The following is a 22,949-nucleotide window of genomic DNA, read 5'->3' as shown; positions in this document are numbered from 1 at the left end:
GGGGAACGTCGTATTCACAAATCACCGCGTAACAAAAGTGCGAGGTCGTATCCTGAATCTCATTCACCGGCCCCATGTTCCGGGCACCACCACCACGCCTTACTCAGATTGTGATGCTATGCGGACCGAACTAATCCACTTACCGATCCAAGACCGCACAGCAGGCTTCTATCCGGTGGGCTTTTGCAAAATACGATTCGTGTTGGGCCAGAACACGGTCGGCCAACAACATATTCCAGCTCAAATGTGTGTTGGCCCAGGGTTGATTGAATTTCCTATAGTGATGACTGGGCATAAGCGGCAAAGCCGGCGGGGTATCGAGCATGTACGGATGAAATGTGAGGCTGTCCTTTGATGGATGATGCGAAGTACCTACCTCATATAGAACCAATGATACCCCGTACAGAATGATTGTATTATCCAGATTTGACAATGCGGTTAATTACACGTGCCCTTCCGCAAGTAATGCTGCATTATGTGACTCTACACTCTATCCTCCAATCTCATTATGTCTCATCGTGGATGGCTTTCTGCCTGACTGGACCATCTAGACCATGGATATCCCAGACGTTACCGAACAGTCTTGCCTCCATGGCGTATTGATAGTCCAGATGGAGCAAGGAAGCCGGATTTCTGCCCGGATTGTCGGTATTAAGCTTTCAAGTTATCTGGAATAGTCCGCAGCAATCCTTGTCTAGAGGCAGCAGAGGACTGCAGGAACCTGATAGTCGAGGGCCTGCAGTGTTCGAGAATACGCCATCCTTGACAGGTCCCCGGCATCCTCTCGAACGCCATTGCACAACCAGCCACTCACAAGCCTCCCTTTTCATATTTATGTACTAGGGCAAGCCTCGGGTACGCAGAGCCCATGTATCCTGAAGTCTGAAGGAGCATTCCCTGCTTGGCAGTGAACCTGCGAGCACAAGATCTCAATGTTGCCTGGTGCTGGCGGAAGAACGACCCTGAATCAGTGTGCTGCCGGCCTCTGTTCTCCGGCCAGGGATGCAGCAATGCAACCCAACCGGCGGAGATTTGAAGACTTCAGCAAGTTTTCTGCGGCCAACCCCCAAGTCTCCTCTCTGCCCTGTTCTCTTACTATCCGTGGAAATCACCGACCGGGAACTTGCGAGACTAGTCCGTCTCAACCCCAGCCTTACCATGAAACGGGGTCGTAGAGAATGCAGGTCTGTCACGATTGGCGTACCACTAGGCAGGATCGAACACTGAATACTCCCCTTTCCAGTCCATTCGAACACACTGCTCCTGTAGAGGCCTCAGATGGACGTTACCTTGCTTCCTTGTTCAGCGTAAGATCATAGCTAGTCTCCAGGTTTTCTCCTGTTACGGATGGCGATGGTAAGCAGTGCGACTTTGCTCAAGAACACTGACCAAGCGTTCCCAAGATCAAGATCGAAATGCTGAGGGCTCCCCTTTTCCAAGAGTAGCGGATACGAGATACGATCTCTCAGTGACCCAGGAGAAAGTTCAAGACCCAACACCTTGTATATATCTCACAAACTCTCCCACGGACCCATCGCGCAACCCGACCCCCGAGCCTTTCTTCGACCTCTCCCCGGCCTGCCCTTCCACCCCCGGATTCCAAGTTTGACTTTGGTGCCAAGTCTGCAGAGGTTTAAACTTTACTTTCTTTCCATCAGAGCAGTTCAGCTTCCACATTCGTTCTTCGACTTTGTGACGAGGGCCAAGCATGGAACTCGTCGCTCAGCGGGCCGTTGAGGCTCGGTGGGCTAATGTCGAGGACCTACCATCGACGCCTTTGCAGAAGGTGATCATGGCGATTCTGTTCTTATTCACGTTGACTGCATTCTTGACCTATGCCTTGAGAATGTACAGCAAATGGACATCAAAACAAATTGGACTTGGTAAGTCATCCATTGAACCCAAGCTTTTCTCGTCGAGTGTTCGTCTCATAATTCCATCAGATGACTGGTTCATGACCGGAGCCATGGTAAGACCAGGCCTGCCTCCACCGGCAGAGTGCCGATCACCACCTTTCGGTGTTGTTTGCCCTGACTAACATCGATATGGCAGTTCTTCTCAATGGCCCTACTGGCTCCAACATACATGTTCTTCAAGTACTACTACGCCGGCTTCCCTACCGCAGCGCTACCTGCAGACTGGGATCCCGCCCCCATGCTGTTCTGGAATTGGATCATGCAGGTCCTTTACAATCCCATCCTCGCTCTCGTGAAATCATCGATTCTGGTCTTTTTGCTACGCCTTGGTGGGCACAAGCGTGGTGTACGATGGACCATTTACGCCCTCAATGCCATCAACCTGGCGACAATGGTGGCCATTTTCTTGGTGGTGCTATTTCAGACTCTGCCGATAAACGCTTTCTGGGATTCGACTATTCCCAAGCAAAGGGAAATTGATGGGCCGCTATTTTACATCGTCAGCGCCATCATCACCATCATCACCGACTTCTTTGTTCTCGCCATTCCGTTCTGGATCTTTCTCGGCTTGAAGATGCGTATGGCCGCCAAGATCGGATTGATAGTGGTATTTCTAGCAGGTGGAGTGTAAGTCATGGCACCCGGAAGACCGTCATGAGCCCAGAAGGCCTGGAATAACCTCGTATATGAACCTTTCGATGCTGACTTTGTGGAAGGTCAATCATTGTGGCCATCCTCCGTGTCCACGAACTCCGAAAGAAGTTTTACAACATCACCCCCGGCTACGATCCCCGAGACGGCATTGGCGACACATACAGCGCAATCGAAGTCAATCTCTCCATCATCGCCGCCTGTGTCCCGGCTCTTCGGCCACTCTTCCGCAAGTGGATGCCGGGCATGTTCTCCAACAAGAGCAGTGCCGACAATGCAGGATACAACAGCAGTCAATACGGTCGTTACGGTGCCGGCACTGGGAACGGCACGGGAACCGGTCGACTGAATCGGAATACTGTCGGCAACGGGTTCCCGCTAAAGGACATGCGAAGCACCCACACCGAAATCCGAGGCCACTCACCAGACGGTAGTGAAGAGGAGATTATGACCTACAACGGCATCATCAAGACGACCAATGTAAGAGCGAAGACAAAGAATGATTTTATGGTTTGAGGATACTAAGGAGTTTAACAAGGTTCATGTCTCGTATGATGATTCGGTTATGACGGATAAGGATTCAGGACGGGAGCAATTGAATTCGGAGAAGCCAGTGAGGCGCAACAGCAAGTTCGGGGTCGGTTCAAAGTAACGATTGGGTTGAAGGAGCACGGAACTTTGGGAAGGGAATCGGTATGAGCGCATGATCAAAAATTACTTATCTCGCTATTTAATGATCTCACTGTGTGCACTGGAAGCGCCAGTTATCTCCTCCGTTCGTAGAAGCTGCGTTGAGCATGATATCCAAACTTTTCTGTCGGCATTGATGACACCTCCAACCCATACATGAGACTCAGTTTGCTTCGAGACCTGTCAAAATATCAGCCATGACTGAACTATGACTTGACAATGTGTATTGACTAATTTCGGACAAGTCCATACCTTTATGCGTGAGTTCGTGGAACGGGTTGGCATTGCCATCTAGCAGTCATAGGTCCATCCCAGGCAAGTTCCGTCTGTGCAGGCAACGCAATCCTTCTTTCCATTTACGCATTCCTGACAATAAAAACCATCTCGGGTCTGGCGAGTTTCGATGGCATTGCCGGGAACAGCTGGAGCCGCAGCTGCAAAGCCGGCGAGAAGAGCGAGCGTAGTGACGATGGCCGCGAATCTCATATTGAAACGATTTCCTCTGGATTGATGAACAAAGGTGTCGATGTCAAATATTCAGCATGCATTGAAAGCTAAACCGTACTTGTTTTTCTGACGCAGCAACAATAGGACATCAGCGCCTTCGGACGACCGGTCTATATAGAGACTTAGTTTGAACCTTCCTTACTTAAAACTTTCTTCATGATGCATAGCAAGAGTCACTTCTTCCCTATTCTTCGCCTTCGGGCAACCGGGAAGAGCATACGCTGCGGAGAACAGCTGGTAACCTCATCTCTCCCAAGTCGGATAATTACTCTTTTGAGGCAACTCCTGCAGCGATGTCTGTGACATGCATTGATACGAGGTCTTCGAAAAGATGGAATGGGACAACCTTTGGTGGAAAAGCCAGTTTCCAAGCCCCGCTGAGGAGAATCAGACGACTCCGATGCATTAGTGGTGGGAATAAAATCAACCACATGCCAAATAGGGTAGGTGAAAGATGACCGTTGCCACATAGAACATGGTAGACTATTTTCCGCCTTCTCTTGGCCTAAGTCTGAGCGGATATGGTGTTGTAGACGGAAAACGGCTAGCCTTGAGGTGCATAGCCGTCGGCGCCAACTTTGCCAATAGTTCGCTTAAATGTGTTGGTTGACAGTGGGACTCAAGAGCAACGAACCAGAAGTCGCATACTCTCGCCAGGCTACACCAAGCTCTCAATGTCTATCCGCTCAGAAACTCGTTGTTACGCTGCATGACTGTAATACTGCATGACGCCCGCGAGATCACCTTTCTTGTTTCTTAGAATCGAGTGTCGTGATTTTCTTGTCGACGATTCCGTCTCCTCATTGATACCCAAGCTTGAAGGATGATGTTGTAAGTACTTGGCAGTTGGAGAACACGAACTCTTGCCAATTTGTGCTGGATACCTTCATTGCGATAGGTCCGCAGGAGGAAGGCCTCTGATCAAACACAACTAGTACGCGATCAAGGACTAATCAATCACCGAGGTAGCGTGAGCGGGCGATGAAGCCTTGATCTAGGAAACGCAACGGAGAAATGTGGCAATGAGGTCATTGCATCATGCGTTGGTAGAAAGTCGATGGTTGCTTATGAATTTTGACACAACACGCCAGAAGTACAATACTGCCTATGAATATAGTATCCAGATGTCTCAACAATAGTCGGCTTAGCCAGTGCAGCACTGGGTGTCGCAGCGCTCGCCCTGAACACAAGACATTAGGACAACCAATCTGAACAAGAAGAAATGCCTATACTTACTGCTTCAGTCGTAGTTTTCGAGGGTCCCAATGAGCGTTCGAATCCCTTGTCTTTGCACATCTGGTTCAGAGATTCGGTGATGCCATCGGCGAAGCACAAGCAGGCGCCTCCACTGCAGTATGTGATAGTCGACGAACAGGACTGGGCGGCGACGCCAGCAGCCAAAAGGACAGTCGTGTAGAAGAAAGAGAGTTGCATATTTGCCGAATGATTGTTGGTTGTAAGTGATGTTGTAGAGAGGTAGTCTCAAATTTTCCGAAAGGGAAGGGGAAAATAAAACCATTTATAGCTTGAGTCCACCATGGATGTCTGGGTGATTTGTTGGAAATTGTGTTCCCGCAATGCTCGAATGGGTGCCGCTGGGGAAACTGGGATCTTCTCAAGGTGTACGTGAAATAGCAGGACGACCCTTGTTGGGCATGATAATCTGAAGCAACTGCGGCCGGTCAACGTGGGGTCGTCTGGAGATGCCGTTCACTGGGATGGTCTGAGACAGCCAGCTGGGCTCGCTCACACCCCCACATCCGATGATCGTGTTCATCCGACAACTTTTCGACCTAATTGGCGTTGGACTTTGGGCCTTGAATTCAGGCTCTGCTGAGATGAGAACACTTGAGATGAGATAAGAGTACCTTGGATACGAAGCAATAACGGGCGAATCGCTAAACTACATATTCGGTCTGGTAAAGTCAACGATGGCGTAGCCACGGCTCACCTAACTGAGTCCAGCTAAAAGAGTCTCCGGCTTTATGTTTCCCACTCTCTCTTTTTCAATCTCATTGATCTTGGTCACCTGTGTATTGGAAGAGGCAAACTGGACAGTCATGCAGCAGGCCGGGGTACGCAAGCTCTTGAGGGATTGAATGACTTCTCAAATTGACGTTGAAAATAGCTTTCCTCAGACTGTCACCTACCGAAGCACATCACGCAGTACTTCTTTTCTTGTGCGTCAACATGACTCTGGTATCAATCAAAACCACATCTGACACGTGCGACAGGATGGATGATTAACTTTCGAACAGAGCTCCCGAGATTTTGATCTTCAGGTTGTAGGCAGGAAGGCAGCCATACCACATATTAGTTGATCAATCTTCTTCTTTTCCTATATACTACCAAGCTCGTGCGCTCCGCCACCTGCCTCAGCTTCCCTGTTGTTTCAGCTTCGACGGTACCATGATTCATAGTGACGGCGCCTCATCGGGCAAGTGATTCCGCGGTTACTGACTCAGGAAGTACTCAACGTGAGAAGTAGAGACGACTTCAAAAGTTTGAAGAATGGAATGCCAGTGGGGACGTCCACCAGTAAAGAAGTACTCAATACGGCGGTTGGACACTCCTTGGCAACGCTATGGGGCTCGCATACGCGTGACGCACATTATGCTGAGTGTTGGTTGACGCATGGCTCGCAATGGAACTAGGAGCGATCTTTGCAATTGATACATCCGAGAGACCCTTTCAGGATAAGAGTCTGAATCGCCGTACCGAGTGTGTCCCTTCTCTGGTAGTTTCCTTGAACGTGACAGAACCAGCATCCAGACGCGTGAGGGCTTCTACCTCTGGTCTCCACTTGATTTGGCATTTTAAGCGTTGGCCTCGGCGAAAGTTACCTTTCCATCCTATTCGAATCTAACTTTCACATCTAGCATCGTTCACCAGCACACTACGGTTCTTTTCTTGGGTCGAAATCTGTACATCAAGAGCAGGGTTACCCTGGAAGAAGTTGACCGGTTTCAGCCCTACCATCATTTTCTCGCACGGCATCACCGGCCAGTCTTCGATGCGCGGGTTATGCGTAGACCCAAACGTGTGCCAGACTACAATGTCCTCGTTGCGCACCGAAGACGAGTCACCATCCTTCCGTTGCTCTATCCAGGATCCGATGCCATCCTCTCCGGTTGACTGCATGGTGAACCTCCCCGCCGGGAAGAGCTCCTCGTCGTGATGTCGTGTCACCCAGACAGCGTGGGATGTGTACCTTGCACGCTTGCCATGCCAAGAGTTTGGTTGGGCGAGGAGAAGCTGGCTGTAGTGGGGTAGAAGCTTGAAGCCTACAGCGGTCCCTGTGGTTGAGTTGGTGACGTTCTCATTGACGATCTTGAAAGTTCTGTTTGTGTTGAAATCGAGATCCAAGCCTGCTTCTTTGTCAATGACTTTGGACGTTGTGGTGTACCCTACGCCAAAAGGGTTATACGTGTCCGTGTCCCCAGTGAAGGGAATCGGATGAGACTCCTCGACAACCAAGGAGTTTCGAGGCCCATCGATGGCAGGATCAATCCTTAAGCAGAAGATGTGTTGGTGATATGGCGCCAACACGCCTGGAGCGACAATAGTCCCCCATGGGACCTTGGTGTCAAGATCAATAGGTGCTGTCGACATGATGCCCGTGGCACGGACTTCATAGAATATTGACCCGTCCTGCTGGAAGTAGAAGAGAAATATGTACTCGTAGTTGCTGACTGTAATGATGGTCTGCAGCACGAGAACTCTAGATCTCGTGACTACAGCGTTTCCAGTCCGGAAGTTCGTGTGCTTCCAAAGAATACCGTCATCAATTTCGTGGCAGCAGATAACGTTCGGCATCTTCAATGGTTCTCCCGACGAAGTACTAAGCCATCCGTCAAAGTACTTGATGTGTCCGAGACAATCGCAGCCCAACTTGAGGTTATTGGCGTTGATCCCTGCGCCGTCGTTACCCAGATCAAAAGCGGCCTTCCGAGGATAGGGGCATCGAGGATCCCCGTAAGGCACGAACATCTCGGCTAGAGACAGACGGTGGAATAAACTCCGGCCCTCGAAACGGATGTCATGCAGAGTCATGCCCTCTCTATAGTTGAAGCCAACTCTGATTGTCCACTTTTCCCAAGAGATGTGGTTTTCGTCGATGCTAAACGATGGACCCTCGGGCTGGAAGACATGGTACGGCTTTGTAGTTGTCCTGCGCTCTTGTACGAAAGCTGGATGATATTCGCTGTTGGGATGTATCTTGCGGCGGTCGAATTCCTTGCCCTCATCGCTGAGCTTATCGTGCTCTCCAGAAGGTAGCCGGTAGATTTTGACCACTTCGAGGGAGTTGGATACCTCCGCACATATGTCCAAGGGGTAGGCATAGTAATTCGCGTCGGGGTTGTCAGAGAGTCGCATGTAAAACCATGCCTAAAATCTTTAGTTCACTAGTTGGCACGGGCGAGATATGTAGGAATCCCACCATTGTCCAGCGGTCTTTCATGTCCCTCATGCCATCTGTGGCATATGCCCAAGGCTCGACGACGACGGTTGCGCCTTCTGGCAATTTGAGGGCACTGATCTCGCGTTGGATCTTTTCGTCCGCCAGACAAGCTGCAGCCACTTGTGCCATAAAGTCAGTGTCGATGAAGGAATGGCGACCTGGTAGCGGGGTGTTAGAAGCGACGGTGGCAGTGTCCAAGTTGACAATCATCTCATGCAAAGTTTTGGCGATGTAAGCCTGCACTCTAGCCTGCCTGGCCAGGTGCACAGCATCTCTAATGCCAGCATGCTCGCTATCAAGGAACTTGACCAGTTCTATCTTCGGTGGCTCGGCTAGAGAGATTGCGCGATAAAATATGTCCCTGCTCTGGTTCGACTCACGGACGATTCCGGCGGCCTCGATTGTGTCAATATACATGAATGAAAGAATTTGTGTCGTATGTGGGAATCACTTCAAGATCACTCACCTGGCTGATTTCTTCTGGCCGCAGAGGATCAAGTGGATGGGGCTTCCCCCTGATGTTAGCGTCTCCCATGATGGTTATTCTCGACCACTCGAAAGCTGGCGAATGGAACTTGGAAAGCGTAGACCTTGGCCGTCGGAACGAAAGGGAAGAAGGAGAGAGGCGCGAGATGGGTTGTTCAAGGCAATAGCCGGGGATTTAACTTCGTAATGACGCCGAGAGCGGCACATGTGACTATCTCGGGGTTGATAAGCCGATCATTCGGGGTGATAGCGCGCCCCCGCACCGGACGGCGTGCATCGCTGTCCCCGAAGGGTAGTTGGAGCCTCGAAAGTGGAGAACTTCATCCGGTGCCGTTCCGCAAAGGTAAGGAATTGTCGAGGTAATAGCCGGTTCTCCGGTCATCAACCTGGTTCCTCAACCATGATACCGGTCCGGTCCGTTGTTCCTGCATCAAGCAGAGATGTCTTCCGCGCCCTTCGGGTGGACCGCCCTCTCCCTTGTCTGCACGTTCATGGCGAGCCTATCCCGCCCAAAACACACATTTGATATCAATAGGAAGACCATTGGTCAAGTGTAGTTTTCATACCCATTGAATTACTATTCCTAATCATAAGCAGTCTAAGGTTCATTATGCAATTTTAACTCCATCATGTCTATCGCTTTCCCGCCGGTCCCAGTAGTTGCGTTAGAAGACAGCTGCTTTAAACATGTTCAGCCGCCTAATCCTGACTCCTCGGCTTGCCAAGCCCTATCTCATTGATATATCCGTTGAGCACCTTTCTCTCATCTTAATGGAAGCTGTTGTCGTTTCAGCTGTTCTATATCAAATGTGCTCAAATACTGGCTCTCAGTGTAAGCCACCCGCCTAGAAGAAGGGAGCGGGCGGCAAAATAGCAAACACCGCCCAAGAAGAGGATAGCAAGATAAAATCCCGAGAGCGCTGTCCCACCCATACTCTCTAGCATCTGTCCACCGATGGGGACGGTTACTAGTAACGAGAAACTGACTACGAAGTTCATGGTACCTTGATGTTGCATCGTTAGTCAATAAAGAAGGCGGTAGCGGTGGAAGGGCAGCTCTTACCCAAGTACCTCCCGTAGTCCTTTGGCTCGCAAGTCTTTCCCAGACAGACTAGACTTTGTTAGTAGTGTCATTTGACAAGACGGAGTCCATCGGGGTTGAATCTTACCTGGCGTGCTTGAGAGGAAGGAGCCAGATCCATAGCCCCAAAGCGCGGCAAAGGCATACAAGGCACCAATATGTTTGGTTCCAAAAGGCACAAAAACGACCCCAGTGAACACAATGGTAATACCTATCATGATGAGGAGGATGTTAAGGTGGCCAATTCTATCGCCGATCACGCCGGTCATAATGCGACCGAAACATGAAGTGCCGTTTAGAATGGCTACAAGGGAGAACCCAATGTTCGAAGGGAAGCCCGCAGCAATGGCAAAAGTAGGCAATAGGCCAGTAATTCCAAAGAGAACGAATTCCAGCATGAAGAGACCACCGGCCATAAAGCCAAATGGAGGGGAGCGGAAGGCGGAGAAATTGAGCAGGGCTCCGACTCTCCCAACGGGTGCTCCAGAGACAGGAGTTGATAGGCGAGGGTATGGGAGAAAGCATATGACGCCCAAAACCATGATACCAAGAACTAGGAATCCCATGATCCTCATGGACCACTGCCAGCCCAGTCGAGGCAGAATGGACCGAAGCATCATCGAGATGGTCACACCTCCGAAAGAGGATCCGGAGAGCGCCACTCCCATGGCAAGCCCCTTGCGACGATTGAAGAGCTTTCCGATGACTGCCACAGCGACTGTCGATGTGAGGGCACCACCGATGCCGCCCAGTACTCCCAAGCAAAGAATGAAGTGCCAGTATTGCGTGCATTCACCCATAATGAAGAACACGGGCACATAGAGTGCCACAGAAATGGGAGCCAGCCACTTCGTGCCATAGGCATCCATCAATGGTCCAGCTTGGATTCCAAGGAACAGTGCAAGCGAGGTGAAGATTCCGCTGATCCAACCTAGATCGCGAGTGGAGTACTCACTCAGCTGGTGTAGCTGGAGGTATGACTGAACAGTTCCAACGGATTGCATGAACCCTATCGTGGACCATGAGCATAATCCCAGAGAAACGAAGGTATCATGATGACGCTTACCGTATGATGGATATAGGAACATGAATGATCCCAAAACACATAGCCAGGCCAATGGGCTAGATTCGGGGTCGTGATGGCGAGAACTCGTCGGACTGCGCATTGCCCCCAGCTCAATAGCGCCCGGCGCATCGTGGGATTCAGTCACAGTCACTCTTTCTCGCTCCTCTGAGGCGCCCATCGTGGCTCTCAAACACGATTTTGAAATTTGATGGTGACTACTCGATGTGTGCCAGAGAAAAACGTTCAGTTCAGTGCACGAAATTTTCTCCTCTTTAGTCGTATCTCGGGATCCAAGGCCGTCTGGCCGGGATGCCTGCCGAAGACGGCGTATGCACCTAGTAAGAGTCATTCAACCATGTCGACCACGCCTTGCAACCCTTGCGTCTCATAGAAACCACCGTATGTGGCAGAAAGTGGGGTCCCACGCCCTAGGCTTATCATGTGTTCGCCCTAGGACCTAGGTTGGTTGAGTCGATCTAGAATCTCTTTCAGACAGAGTCTGCATGTCTCCACGTCCGGTGGGCGGAGATGGGTTGGGGTAGTAGTTTCGTTGGGTTTCCTCGGGAAACTCTTCCCAGTAAGGCAGTTTTGCGCGGACACTATAGGGTTCACAAAGAACATAGACAACAACTTTGAGCGTTTCACTAGTTTCAAAGCCTGTGGCTTATGTGCATTCTTGAATGTAATGTATTGACACGCAAGTCGGGATATATATACGTGAAGATCACCCCGCGCTTGTTTAAATGTCTACACAGATTACAAGTAAGAAGCCTCAACCAAGAAACCGACGGTGAACTTGGAGTGGCGGAGGACGGCGGACCACTGGATAGTGTCGTAGCTCTGTTGCATGCCAAGTCAGCATCTAGTTGGTTTCCAATATGGGAGTAATGACAACTTACGTCGTTGGGGCTGTGGATGTAGGGGGTGGAGGTGTCGATGGGCTCATCGCAGACGTAGGCGGCAGCTGTAGATTCAAGTTAGATCATAAATCTCGCACTTCCCAAAAGATTGGCGTCAACTTACGGAAGCCGTTGGAGCGGGCGCTGGCGTGGTCAGAGCACCCGTATCCGCAGACGTCGCTAGTGGGCGCGCTGCCGGTGTACTGGGTTCCAATGAGACGGACGTAGGTGGTAAGAGCGGAATCAACTATCAGGAGTCAGCAATGTTACTACATACGTGCATGGCATCGATGAGTGATGAGCTTACCGTAGTCGTTGTAGACCGAGAGCTTGCCAGAGGGAGAGTAACCGGCCATATCCTGATTGACGAAGGCAAGGACGGTCTTTCCAGCGGACTTGTAGTTGGCGAAGACAGCCTGAGAGCCAAGAAGGCCGCCCTCCTCACCGGCGTAGAAGTGGAACTCGAGGGTGTTCTTGGGCTTGAAGCCAGCGTTGGCGAGAACGCGGAGAGCCTCAAGGATGACAACGACACCAGAGCCGTTGTCGTCAGCACCGGGTCCACGGGCAGTGGAAGATCCTCCGGTGGAGTCGAAGTGGGCACCAACAATGACTGATGCTTACGATTAGCACATGGAAGGCTACGATGGAGACGAGCGGAGCAACATACCCAGGTCGGAGCTGGTTCCGGGAATCTTGACGATGATGGACGGCTGGCTGAAGGAGTGAGTGAACTGGGTGACGGTGATGGCCGAGTTAGCAGCCGCAACAGTCTTGACCTGGTTGAACAACCAGGTGGCAGCCTGGGTACCGTAGGTGGAGCGGTAGTAGCGGTTGTAGAAGCTGGATATTGTCAGCATGTACTCGCAGGTTGTATCTGAGATCGTAGTCACTCACTCGGTCAAGGTCTTCAACCACGTCTGGGGATTGGTGTTAGAGACCGACGCGATGAGGGTGTTCGCCTCGGTGACGTGGGACAGAGTGGTGGGGTATGTCACTCTGGCCTCAAGGACCTCCTCCGGCGGGGTGGACAGGACCGCCAAGACCTCATCGTCCTTTAATGGGTTAGCTTCTTCCATAAAACGATGGGAAACAGTTCAGACGTACAACAATGTCGGTGATGTCAATGAAGCCAATGTGCTTGTTGACATACTCCTCAATCTTCTGGTCCTCCGTGACCCAGGTGCCGGCGTCGGCCTCGGACGTCTTGATCAGACGGAGCGCAGGGTCGACTTGAGTCTCCTCAGTGGCAGGCGCAGCCAGGGCAACCCTGGAGGCCGCGAGGATCGCGAGAGCAGCGTTGAGATGCATCGTTCAGATTGTCCTGTTGATGAGCGGCGTCCGTTGTGAGTGGTGCAGGTGCAACGAACAGAGCAAGAGAACCTCTCTGGCCAAGAATCTGGAGAGAAATCCCCTTTAAATACACTCATCGCAGATTTAAGGAGAAGCGAGGCATATACGGCCTCCCGCCCAACGCTTGCGGGATGTGGAGGATCAGCCAGGACGGCGGCAGGACCCGTTGCCCCAAACAGGCATCTCATTATACCAACGGCTTTCGCCGTCGTGGCACGCAATACGATGAATGAACAGAAACAGGAAGTCCGTTACTCAAAAGCCCACAAACACTGTTCAATTCCTCGGGGGATGGAGAGCATGCGGCAGGAGCATTTAAGCTTATCATGATCGCCAAGCCCGCGCGAACTTTGGGAGCTGCCCAACGGAGCTAGTGTCGGCTGTTGGCTGGGTCATTGATGCTACCCCGGCCGGCAGTCCCGCACACTCAGACTTGGGTTTTTGAGGACATTATTGGATGCTGCTTAGGGTGTAATGTCGCTCAACGCGATTTGGGTTCTTGGCAAATCCACATCACGGAGCGTGTGAGCTGTTTTCTGCGCTGGAAGGGAAAGTGTCTTTATGACGCGCTACTGGGTTATGTCCTGCTTCGTTAGGATGTTTGACTACCTTGCGAGGGTGAAAGTTACAACTTTGCGGGCATTTGATGCCTGTTGATGCCTTCGCTCTGTAAAAAGGACTACATCGTTTCCCACCCCTCTAGGAGTTGGGACCTCGTAGTCGTTGACTTTTGAGATACCTAACACGATGGACTCTGCCAAGAATTGAAGCCTACAGGGAGCGTGACTCGTTCAAGCCCCAGCTTCCACGACAACGGAAAGAAATGCCCTATACCTTCTTTCAAATAACCTTGAGCTCACATACTCATTCCTCTCGACGTACAGTGTGGTTACATCGTCAATAGTGCGAAAAAACGCAGTCGGTATGGAAAAACAGCATGCATTCGCTCACGTCCGTAATAACGAACCAGTCCTTTTTGCGCAAACGAAATTGATGACTTCCCCAGGACTTCCCCAAGTGTCATAACTTGAATCGAAGCAACTCATCCCGCTCGTATTGATTCGCAGCTCTACTCAAATGCATATGACACACGGATGGTGAAGTATCCTGAGCCATGATATCGAGGGCGTCGGCTTCATGTCAGGAACCTTCGAATCGGTTCTCTTCTCAGACGCTTGTTGAATGATATTAGCCATGAAGTCTTCTTGTGATTGCGTTGTCGAACTGGCTGCCTTCCAGGTTTGCTCAAAAGCCATAACCCGCTGGCCAACTCGAGTAGCTAGGCCAGTATTAAGTTAAGAGTAACATACTTTGATGGCCCGCCAGCTTACATTAACCGTCATTACCGGCTGAGGAGACCTTTTTGCACAGTAGAAGGTCACTTTCTACTCAATGCAAGCTCTTGCAGTTCAGATATCTCGGCGCCATCTTTGCGTGGTAGTTGTGAATGAAGCCGGGATATGAGACTGCTATCGATCATTCCACCCTGGCTGATCATCTAGAACAATGTGGCATGCAACAGGATGACTACTCTCATTCCATGAATTATTTCTTGTACTTTCGGGTTCAAAAATGAAATGGTTCTGTAGCCAAGCAAAGCCATTCAGCTAGTCTCCAGATCTTGCAAGTTGCAAGTCTCGCTGAGTAAGTCTACATCCTATAATCTTACCGCCGTTGTAGTAAGATCTTAGTTGTTGGTGTTCTTCACCATACGACTATTGACACCTTCCCCGTCATTGTAAAATTGCATTGTGGAAATTCTGAGGGCTGTGTTCATGCTTGTAAGTCAAGTCGGGCAGCATGTAGTTTAGTGCGATTAGCCTCTCGATTCAGCGAGTCTTTTGGTAAAGCAACCCGCCTGACATGTGGCTCAGCCGCAGATCCTTGAGACCGAGACCGAAATTGTGGACATATTTCCGACTGTCGGACAGTATCATGTTGATATCCCATTTTGAACTTCACAGTCGACATATTGCATTAGATTTTTATTTAGCTGCGCAACCTGATATCGTTAGATGACTTGGCGCTATACTCGAGCTTTGGTGAAATGTTAAAGCGATGCCAAGTAAAGTTCTGTGTCAGGATGACCGTACTAGTTGAAGTAAAGCTGTTTTCAGCGTGTGCTTTGACCTATTCTCGTTGAGCATAAAGTAAGCAAGGCTCAAGGACGTCCAACAAATCGCGCCACAGAAGCATCCATAAGCTAGGCATTGAGTGAATTCAGTTCAAGACGAGAGCTGCGCTGTGGCCGTGATCCTTCAGATTTTCGAACTCTTGCTACATTACGACTCATGCAGTGTTCCGTCGCCACGGGTCTTATATCAGCGCTCATATGTATGCAACTCCGTCTCGACGCTGCTGCGGTCGTTGCATACCTCTCACGAAGCCCTGGCGGGCTGCTCGCCCGGCTCTGGACGCTTTACGGAGTTTTCGTTATTGTCATCCACGTTTACCGTAGGTTTGTCGTCGCAACATGGGCTGATTTTCACCGAGACAGGATCGAGTTCTTCGTTGTTGCTCCGTTGCGTACCGGTATAGGGCTTTATATTGCTAAACTCGATACGTTTCGCTTTGGGGTCCGTGAGCCCTATTCATTGAGCCCATCAACGCTCTAGCCTCCTGAGCTTCCGAACGTTTCCGACCACGAGGATATTCAGGAGGACGACTCTTGCTGAAGTGCGTCTTGCTTAACGTATTATGGGATTTGACGAGCGGCTGGTTGCTAGTAGGGCCCTAGTATCTGCCGCCATGGACACACAGTCCTATGGCATCGTCTACTACATACCGAAACCAACAGGAGACGTTGCCAAGGATGTACCATGGAGCCTAATAGTTTGGGTGGAAACTTGGCAAATATTGGGAATTGAGCGCTCTGGGAAGCTGCCTCCGTTTTTGAAATCACCTATCTTGGAAGAGTCTAGCAATCGAGTGCAAAGTCTGATTTAGAATGGTGACAGAAAGATCCTCCAAGTAAAATGAAGACAAGATGGAGCAGGTCTGATTGATTCTAGAGAACAGAGAATGGGAGTTTGAAGGAGCAATCTGTACTACCTCAGCAATTGCATGACAGGATCATTGAACGCCTAATCTAGATGCTTCCAAATTCCTTCCTCGTCCATTCAGTCATTTAATGCCAGGCCGGAGTAAGCCTAAGGAACTCTTATGCGCCTGGCAGTTTCAACCAACGGTTTTAAGGCCTCCCCATACATATCGTGGGCCAGGTCTCGTACCTCTTCGGGTTTGAGGTAGTTCCTTGAGAAAAGCCATTTGCTGACCTTGTATCTCTTAACCACGAAATGTTCATTTACCCAGGCGTGGTTCTCCAGGAGATCTTCAATAATCCTCCTGGGATGTAACCCAGCCTCCTCGATAAGATAACGGACAACCTTCATGGCACTGATGCCAGAAAAGGCTGCCCCTAGGATACCGCCATACTTCCCAGATTTGATGTTCCGATCCGCACCATGTTCGAGAAGAAGTTCAATGACGTTTAAAGCGCCTTCATAGGCAGCAACTGAAAGCGGGGTTGTTCCGTCACCGTTATCGAGATGCAAGTCCACAGTCGCCCCAGACTTGATCAATATTTCTGCTGCATCTCGGCTGTCCCAGTATGAGCAGCCTGCCAAAGCACAGTGATATAGACAGGAAGGGCAAAGCCCGTCAGGATTGGCCCCATACTGAATCAGAAGTTTGACGATCTCACAATGTCCTTCACGAGCCGCTGCACATAATGGGCGTGTGCTAGCTGTGATGTTTGGATCGGCCCCGTTCTTCAGAAGCTCTTGAACAGAGATTAGCTGATTACTTCTGCTAGCCTGAATTAAGGCAGTGCCCCGTGCCATAACTTTGTTCGGATTGCTTCCCATTTCAATGAGTGAGGCACAAAGTTCGGCGCGTCCGTATTGTGCAGCTACAGCGAGAGTATCAAACTCACCCGCATTGAGCTCTTCAAGATTGAGTTCAAGACAGATTTTTGCCCATTCTTTCTGATAGAGAGTAATGCCAAGAACCACTATCCCAAATGCTGGGTTTGTGACAGGTTCCAAGTCTAAACTCCAGAGACGAGCAATTGACCAATTTAATTCAGATCTGTCCGTCTTCAACATATAAGTCAACCATTTTTGGTACTCCATGGTTGAGTGACGGGGGCAGTCTGGAGAGATCATGAATCGTTTGAGCAATTCCGAGATCTGGTTGACCGCCTCAGCGAAATCTTGTGCTTTTCTGACGTGTGAGATCCAATATCGTGATACGTAGCATTCGAAAGAATCGTCTGGGTAAGGCTCAGATACGGTCCTGAATTCGTCTCCTTCGATCTGGTGACCCACTCGATCTGAATCAGGAGATTCTGTGACGGTAGGGCATTGGTACAATTCGATAAGTGCCAATAGCGATAATTTGGCCATCTCAATGCGAGCATGGTCGTTGGTCAATGCGGGGTGCTTTTTGACGAAGTATTCTTGAACCGATGCGTGAGGAAAAGCCCATTTTCCCTGGTCATCTTTGACGATGAGATGTTGACAGATAATTTCTAAGGCCTGCTCTGATAGTCTTTGGCCCCTAGTGCCCAATGCCAAGTCACCATGTTCGTCGGCAAGACACAGTTGTACGGCCGAAAGAAGTTGTTCCGTTGAAAGTGGAATATGCGCATGGATGACCCATTTCACAGCTCGTTGTAGATAGATACCGTCGTGGGATCCGGGCTTCGCGTACAACTCGTCGTAAGCTGCTGTCAACCCAACAGGAAGTTTCCCGAGTTGATCCGCGACATCCTCGGTGGAAATTAGCTTGACGAGCTTCTCAATTTGCAGGAACGCCCATCTAAACCTGTTGACGCTGTGAGTGATTCTTCTATCAAGCAAAGAAAGGTTGGGTGCGAAAAAGCAATGCTTACATTCCCCGGGCGTCTTTGCTAATCGTTTCAACGACCTTCCCCCTAATATCGTCATTCCTCCAGTGGCAATCAATTCTCTCGGTCTCCTCGAGAACAAAGGTCTTGATATCTCGTTGATTCTGTTCAGCGATGTCTATACGCGTAGGTTCGTTGTTGGCGTTGTTGATCTCATTGCAGATATCTGTTGAGAATCGACTGGAGACGAATATCTTAACTGGTCGTTCAGAAGTATTAACGAGGCTCACCAAAAAGCTGATAATCTCCTGCATCTGCTGGGGCTCCAGCTCGTCTAGGGAGTCAAGTACAAGTGTAGTCCTCGGTAGCGCCTTGACAAGTACTGATATTTTGTCTCGACAAAGGTTTGGGGTGAAGGCTCGTTGATCCCTTTCCATATTTCGGCATAGACTGGCTAGATCATTGAATACTCTATTCGCGTAGTGCGGTACTCGAGCCAGCTGCCGCAAAAAGCTTCGAAGTATATTGTTAACTGGGTCGTCTGTGACGTTTTTGTCGTTCTTGCTGTAATAGAAAAATGCGAAGCCTTCGTCAAAGTTGTTGTCGACCTTATCTCGGTTATACTCGTTTGCCAGGTAACGATCAATTATGTTCGATGTGAGCACTGACTTGCCGGCACCAACTACCAGAAGTTAGTACGTGCAGTCGGCTGAAGGGAGTAAATGACACACCCTTTCCACTAAGCCAAAGAATGTTGGATGAGCTCGAGTCCTCCCAGTCACAAAATTCTTTCCGTTCTGTTAGCCACTCTCCTGTTCCTTGAGTTCTTTTTTTTTTCATCGAACTGTGTTGATCTCCCACATTGATTTCGGAAATAAAATTGAGTGTTCTCATGAGCTTGTCATCTTCCATTTCCGTGAGGATCCTGGTCACCGTTCTGTCGATGTATCGCAGTGGATCGTTCAGTCGATTGAGAAGCCTCAGACTATTGTTATCTTGAAGATGCTTCTTCTTGATATCGCATGCTAGTACGACTTCTTGCAAGCTTTTCTCAGCTTCTTCGAGCTCGTTTAGCTTGTCTTTCGTCTTGTGGGGATCCCACAGGGCTTCGAAGAATCGGCGTACAGCGACACCATCCCCGAGCTGCTTTCTCGCGTAATCCAGAAGCTCAAGCGCAGTTCGATAGGCGTCAATGAGAGCTTTACGCAAGTCTTTTGCGCAAGCATCAAGGTCATCGGGGTTTGATCGCAAGAATACCTGTTCGTAGATTGCACCACGGTTGAACAGACGCAAAACTCTATCAGCACATCCGAAGATAGCAGCAACACTTTCACACCCACTGGCGTGCGCCTAGACGTTGTAATTAGCTAGTGAAAAAAGGAAAGAGTGGCAGTGGTCCTACTTTGAGCAAGACCTTAAGAGCTGACCAGACAACTGGCCCAGGGGTAGGTGCGAATTGTATGCCAATGTCGACAGCAGCGGAAAGGAGACTGATGACGCGCGTTGAAAAGTCCCTCCATAGTATATCTCTGCCTCCAACTGTGATCTTGGCCGACTGGTCCTTGAACCTGTCTTCCTGAACTTGCACGAGCTCGATCAGCTGTTCAACCGGGTCATCCCCTTCAGAAGGCACGTTCTTAGAGATCGACTTCTTGTACTCTTCGTCAAGGGCCTCGAACGCCTCTTTCCACAAATCCGATACTTGCTCCACATCCGGTGAGGGCTGATCCCGGGTTGGAAGGGTTATCCCATCCCCCATGAGCGACGCTTGAGTTTTGGAGGAATTCAAGACATCCGAGGAAGATTTCTCTGGGACAGTGATGGTTTGAAGCGGCACGTCTGACTGCCCTGGCACGGTCTCAACACTTTGGGCATGAGCTGGGCGAGTATTCGATGTGGCCAGCCTGGGTGATTGACGCGGAGCTTTGGGCGATTTCTTGAAGCATGACGATAGAACATCAAGGCAACCATAGCGGCCCTGCTCTGCTTCCACAGATCGTCCCATTTCTCGACAAAACTACTACGCCCTGTAGAGCGAGAGTGACTGTGATCAGAACGATGGTAGGAGACCTGTAGCTGTACAGCTCCCCAAAGCTAGGCTGGGTAAACAATATTAGACAATGATCGTGAGAAGATGTTTGACACGCTGCAAAAGTTAAAGTCGGGGAGAACGTAAAAGTTTGGACAAGTGGATGGGTAGCTGCATCTCTCAGCTCTTGATGCACATGCTCACAAGAAGCAGTGATCAGCACACCGAAAAGGAATACCATGCGTTAAGGCGGTAAATTGCAGGTCTTCTCGGCGGTTGGGCAGCGACTCAATAAATGAGGAGCTTCTATTGGGCGAATTACTCAATGCCTCTGTCTCCAGCTGCATGCGACACCGTATCAAGCATAGCTGGAGAGGCTTTCGAATGTCTTGACAACAAATCAACACGAGCCCGTCGTGCAGGCATGCTGGACGAAGTATCAAACCTGACAGCGGGGCCAAGACACGCAAAAAGTGGTGAAATAGGCGAAAAGAGAGTCCACATATTCGGGAGAGGCTCCAATTGAGCGCTTGAACGGAGGTGAGCTGGGTTCGGTCGTTCCATAAGCGGAAGGAGGGATCATCCCGCCGAACTTCGCTGTAAGACGGGGCCGATGCACGAGCGGCCTATGGATTGGCTACGCACTTCGGTTTACCCGTCTCAACCATGTTGTATTTATGCTTGTTGTTGATTATGTAGGCTCTGAGTATACCTTATGCAATTCCTTCATTATCAGTCACTGTCGTAAACACCCGCACAACTCTGCGTTTCTATTATTGACACAGAGCGACTCAAATAACAATCCAGCGGGAGGCTATAACCCATTCAAGAACTTCGTAGAGCAAGTATCCATTCAAGCTACGAGCATTAATACCTCCAGTAGTTGTCAGCCTTGCTGGCTTTGCTGAGTAATAGTGAACTGGGTTTTGACAAGCAAGGAGTTGAGCGTGGCGCGTACTATGTGTAAAGCGCTGGCTGCAGCCCGCGCCGGCAGTCTTGAGTCGTCAGTCCGGGATCTAAACCTCGATCTGAGTCGCTTGAGGACGTTATCGTAAGAATGGCGAATCTCATAGTGCCTTAGATCGATATTATGTACCTACTTTTCGATAATTCTATCCATGATGGAAGAGCTGGCATACTCAGAGGATCCTACTACAATATCACGGGTGCTATGAGTGATAAGTGTCTTTCAATGGCATGGCTAGGAGCTTGTGGTCATCGTGACTTGAAATCTTGGCGTAAGAAACGGGAGGTCACCAAGCGGATGGAATAGTTATGAGGCGCAATCGTGATATGTATTCATATTAATTTCATGCCTGGCCTTCTGTGCGTGAAGTTCGCAACCAGGCCATGACTCCTAATATATACGTCGAGACCTCAATCTCTTGATGAGCACCAGTAGTGTAGTGGTAGTGTAGTATGTACTCAAAAAGCAGACCCGACCCAGTACCCAAGCATCTCTCTGTGATCTTACAGAAGTCGTGATATGTCGTAAGTTAATGTACCCATGCATCCCCTTGAAGCCCTACTTCGCAGAACGCCTCACCTTGCGCTTCACCTCGCGCCTCTCCTCGGCCCAGTAAGGATACCCCTCACACTCCCCTCTCTGATCCCACTCCTTCCTCAACAACCGATCAACCTTAACAACCTGCTTATCATACCACAAATCCAACCAAATCGCATTCTTCCTCTTCTCCTCCTTCAAATCCCTCATCCGTCTCCTATAGCACTTCTCAATCCTCTTCGCCATCAAGATGTCACCATTCGACATCTTCCTCGGGTACATATCCGCAGCACCAGAACCGAGTCCGCCAGGCCGGAACTGCATGTTGCAAGCCTGCATCCTCATACCGTAGTCCTCGTCCATGCGCTCGTGGTCGTGGAGCTGGCATTCTTTGAGGTAGGCTAGCTCTTCGCGGAGTTTATCCTGCTGCGTGATGGCTAGGCAGCGGACGTATCCTGTGCGCTGAGCGAGGTCCGAGGTGACGGTGCCGTGGTGTTGGATTGCGTCGAGGCCTTTGTAGACTTCCGGGTCTGGGACGAGGAAGCCCTTGGGCCGGGGGTAGGGGACCATGTGGTTGAAGATGCGGAGCATTGTGGATGTTTGTTTGTTTGGTGAGGGTGATGGGTTGGTAGAGGTAGGAGGGATTGGGCAAGAAGCCTGTGAACTTCTGACCAGGAAGTGCGATGATGTGTAATTGGTGTTTTTTGTGAATTGTAGTAGTGACAGCATGTAAGTCGTAGAACAGCTGGACCGACTCTGTCTGATAGAATACCAAGCTCTGGTCGTCCGGTGATGTGGTGAAGTAGTATTCTCCAGAAGAACTCTCTAGAACTTCTGAACGTAGAGAATGAACCGAACACCAGTGACTTGTACCAGACAGGAGTGAGTGGTGCCTCTCCTACAACAGTCAAACAATCTGGTGGGAGATGGTCGGAATTATATAGCCTCCTATATGCCGTCAAGGTACAACACCGTTTCCTAGGGTACACCAACAGATCAACTATCGTGTACCTTTATGACGATAAAGCACCATCTTCCTTTCTTATTCAGCAAAGTTCGAGCGCCAACTTGCTCATCGAGGACCTTGCTGGGGCATCATCGCCATCGGAGTTGAGTATGATAGGAGTTGGTTCCATGGCACCAGCAAAGGATAAATGCGTGTGCTTCTACGTCGAGGCCGAAGAGGTTAGGCATAATCGTGGAGTGGCGACAGGCTTCGAGTCTAAGGCAACAAGGTTGGGTCAACAACAGCTCATCCGAGAAAGATTCTACTTACATGAGTTTGCCTATCCTGTACGTCACGAGAGCATCACTAGTCACGATAACACGAGTCTAAATAGGTTGCTTGCCCTTGACAACTCCCTACAGCTGCTTGTGGCAGCGACGTAGATAGATAGGGAACATGTACATGGAACGTCGAACTTATAACAAAGTCAAGTCAAGTGAAGCATAAGAGTGA

At 50.0% G+C, this 22,949-nt stretch overlaps 7 protein-coding genes across 7 annotated transcripts; 1 reads left to right on the top strand and 6 right to left on the bottom strand.

Moving 5' to 3' along the window:
* Positions 1-1,708: 1,708 nt before the first annotated feature.
* On the top strand, positions 1,709-3,219 carry HER10_EVM0004912 (uncharacterized protein; the record flags this gene model as incomplete). The annotated part of the gene is made up of 5 exons (XM_035474540.1): positions 1,709-1,883; positions 1,944-1,969; positions 2,053-2,543; positions 2,633-3,047; positions 3,106-3,219. The coding sequence occupies 5 exons, from the start codon at positions 1,709-1,711 to the stop codon at positions 3,217-3,219; spliced, it is 1,221 nt and encodes a 406-aa protein (XP_035334906.1).
* A 1,689-nt stretch (positions 3,220-4,908) lies between these two features.
* Positions 4,909-5,198, bottom strand: HER10_EVM0012037 (uncharacterized protein; the record flags this gene model as incomplete). Its single annotated transcript, XM_035481441.1, has 2 exons — positions 4,909-4,944; positions 5,001-5,198. 2 exons carry the CDS (start codon positions 5,196-5,198, stop codon positions 4,909-4,911), a joined length of 234 nt encoding a protein of 77 aa, XP_035335421.1.
* Positions 5,199-6,211: 1,013 nt separating this feature from the next.
* On the bottom strand, positions 6,212-8,826 carry HER10_EVM0004795 (copper amine oxidase). The gene is made up of 3 exons (XM_035474428.1): positions 8,693-8,826; positions 8,206-8,622; positions 6,212-8,153 (listed from the first exon to the last, which is right to left on the bottom strand). Exons 1-3 carry the CDS (start codon positions 8,759-8,761, stop codon positions 6,627-6,629), a joined length of 2,013 nt encoding a protein of 670 aa, XP_035334897.1. The 5' UTR covers positions 8,762-8,826; the 3' UTR covers positions 6,212-6,626.
* Positions 8,827-9,357: 531 nt separating this feature from the next.
* Positions 9,358-11,084, bottom strand: HER10_EVM0012023 (major facilitator superfamily transporter). Its single transcript, XM_035481427.1, has 4 exons — positions 10,860-11,084; positions 9,882-10,802; positions 9,776-9,823; positions 9,358-9,716 (listed from the first exon to the last, which is right to left on the bottom strand). Exons 1-4 carry the CDS (start codon positions 11,035-11,037, stop codon positions 9,526-9,528), a joined length of 1,338 nt encoding a protein of 445 aa, XP_035335419.1. The 5' UTR covers positions 11,038-11,084; the 3' UTR covers positions 9,358-9,525.
* Positions 11,085-11,615: 531 nt separating this feature from the next.
* HER10_EVM0013183 (peptidase family M28) lies at positions 11,616-13,066 on the bottom strand (the record flags this gene model as incomplete). The annotated part of the gene is made up of 7 exons (XM_035482547.1): positions 11,616-11,699; positions 11,759-11,823; positions 11,883-12,005; positions 12,066-12,368; positions 12,426-12,598; positions 12,653-12,810; positions 12,863-13,066. The coding sequence occupies 7 exons, from the start codon at positions 13,064-13,066 to the stop codon at positions 11,616-11,618; spliced, it is 1,110 nt and encodes a 369-aa protein (XP_035335517.1).
* Positions 13,067-16,191: 3,125 nt separating this feature from the next.
* HER10_EVM0013449 (uncharacterized protein) lies at positions 16,192-19,716 on the bottom strand (the record flags this gene model as incomplete). The annotated part of the gene is made up of 5 exons (XM_035482806.1): positions 16,192-16,218; positions 16,399-17,935; positions 18,003-18,639; positions 18,689-19,307; positions 19,360-19,716. The coding sequence occupies 5 exons, from the start codon at positions 19,714-19,716 to the stop codon at positions 16,192-16,194; spliced, it is 3,177 nt and encodes a 1,058-aa protein (XP_035335534.1).
* Positions 19,717-21,335: 1,619 nt separating this feature from the next.
* Positions 21,336-22,863, bottom strand: HER10_EVM0001665 (uncharacterized protein). The gene has a single exon (XM_035471405.1). The coding sequence runs from the start codon at positions 22,217-22,219 to the stop codon at positions 21,512-21,514; it is 708 nt and encodes a 235-aa protein (XP_035334664.1). The 5' UTR covers positions 22,220-22,863; the 3' UTR covers positions 21,336-21,511.
* Positions 22,864-22,949: the final 86 nt, after the last annotated feature.

Source organism: Colletotrichum scovillei (genome assembly GCF_011075155.1).
Source record: "Colletotrichum scovillei strain TJNH1 chromosome Unknown Contig00004, whole genome shotgun sequence".
NCBI lineage: Eukaryota > Fungi > Ascomycota > Sordariomycetes > Glomerellales > Glomerellaceae > Colletotrichum > Colletotrichum scovillei.
Note: the sequence above shows the minus strand (reverse complement) of the source record. Positions and strands in the feature narration are given on the sequence as shown.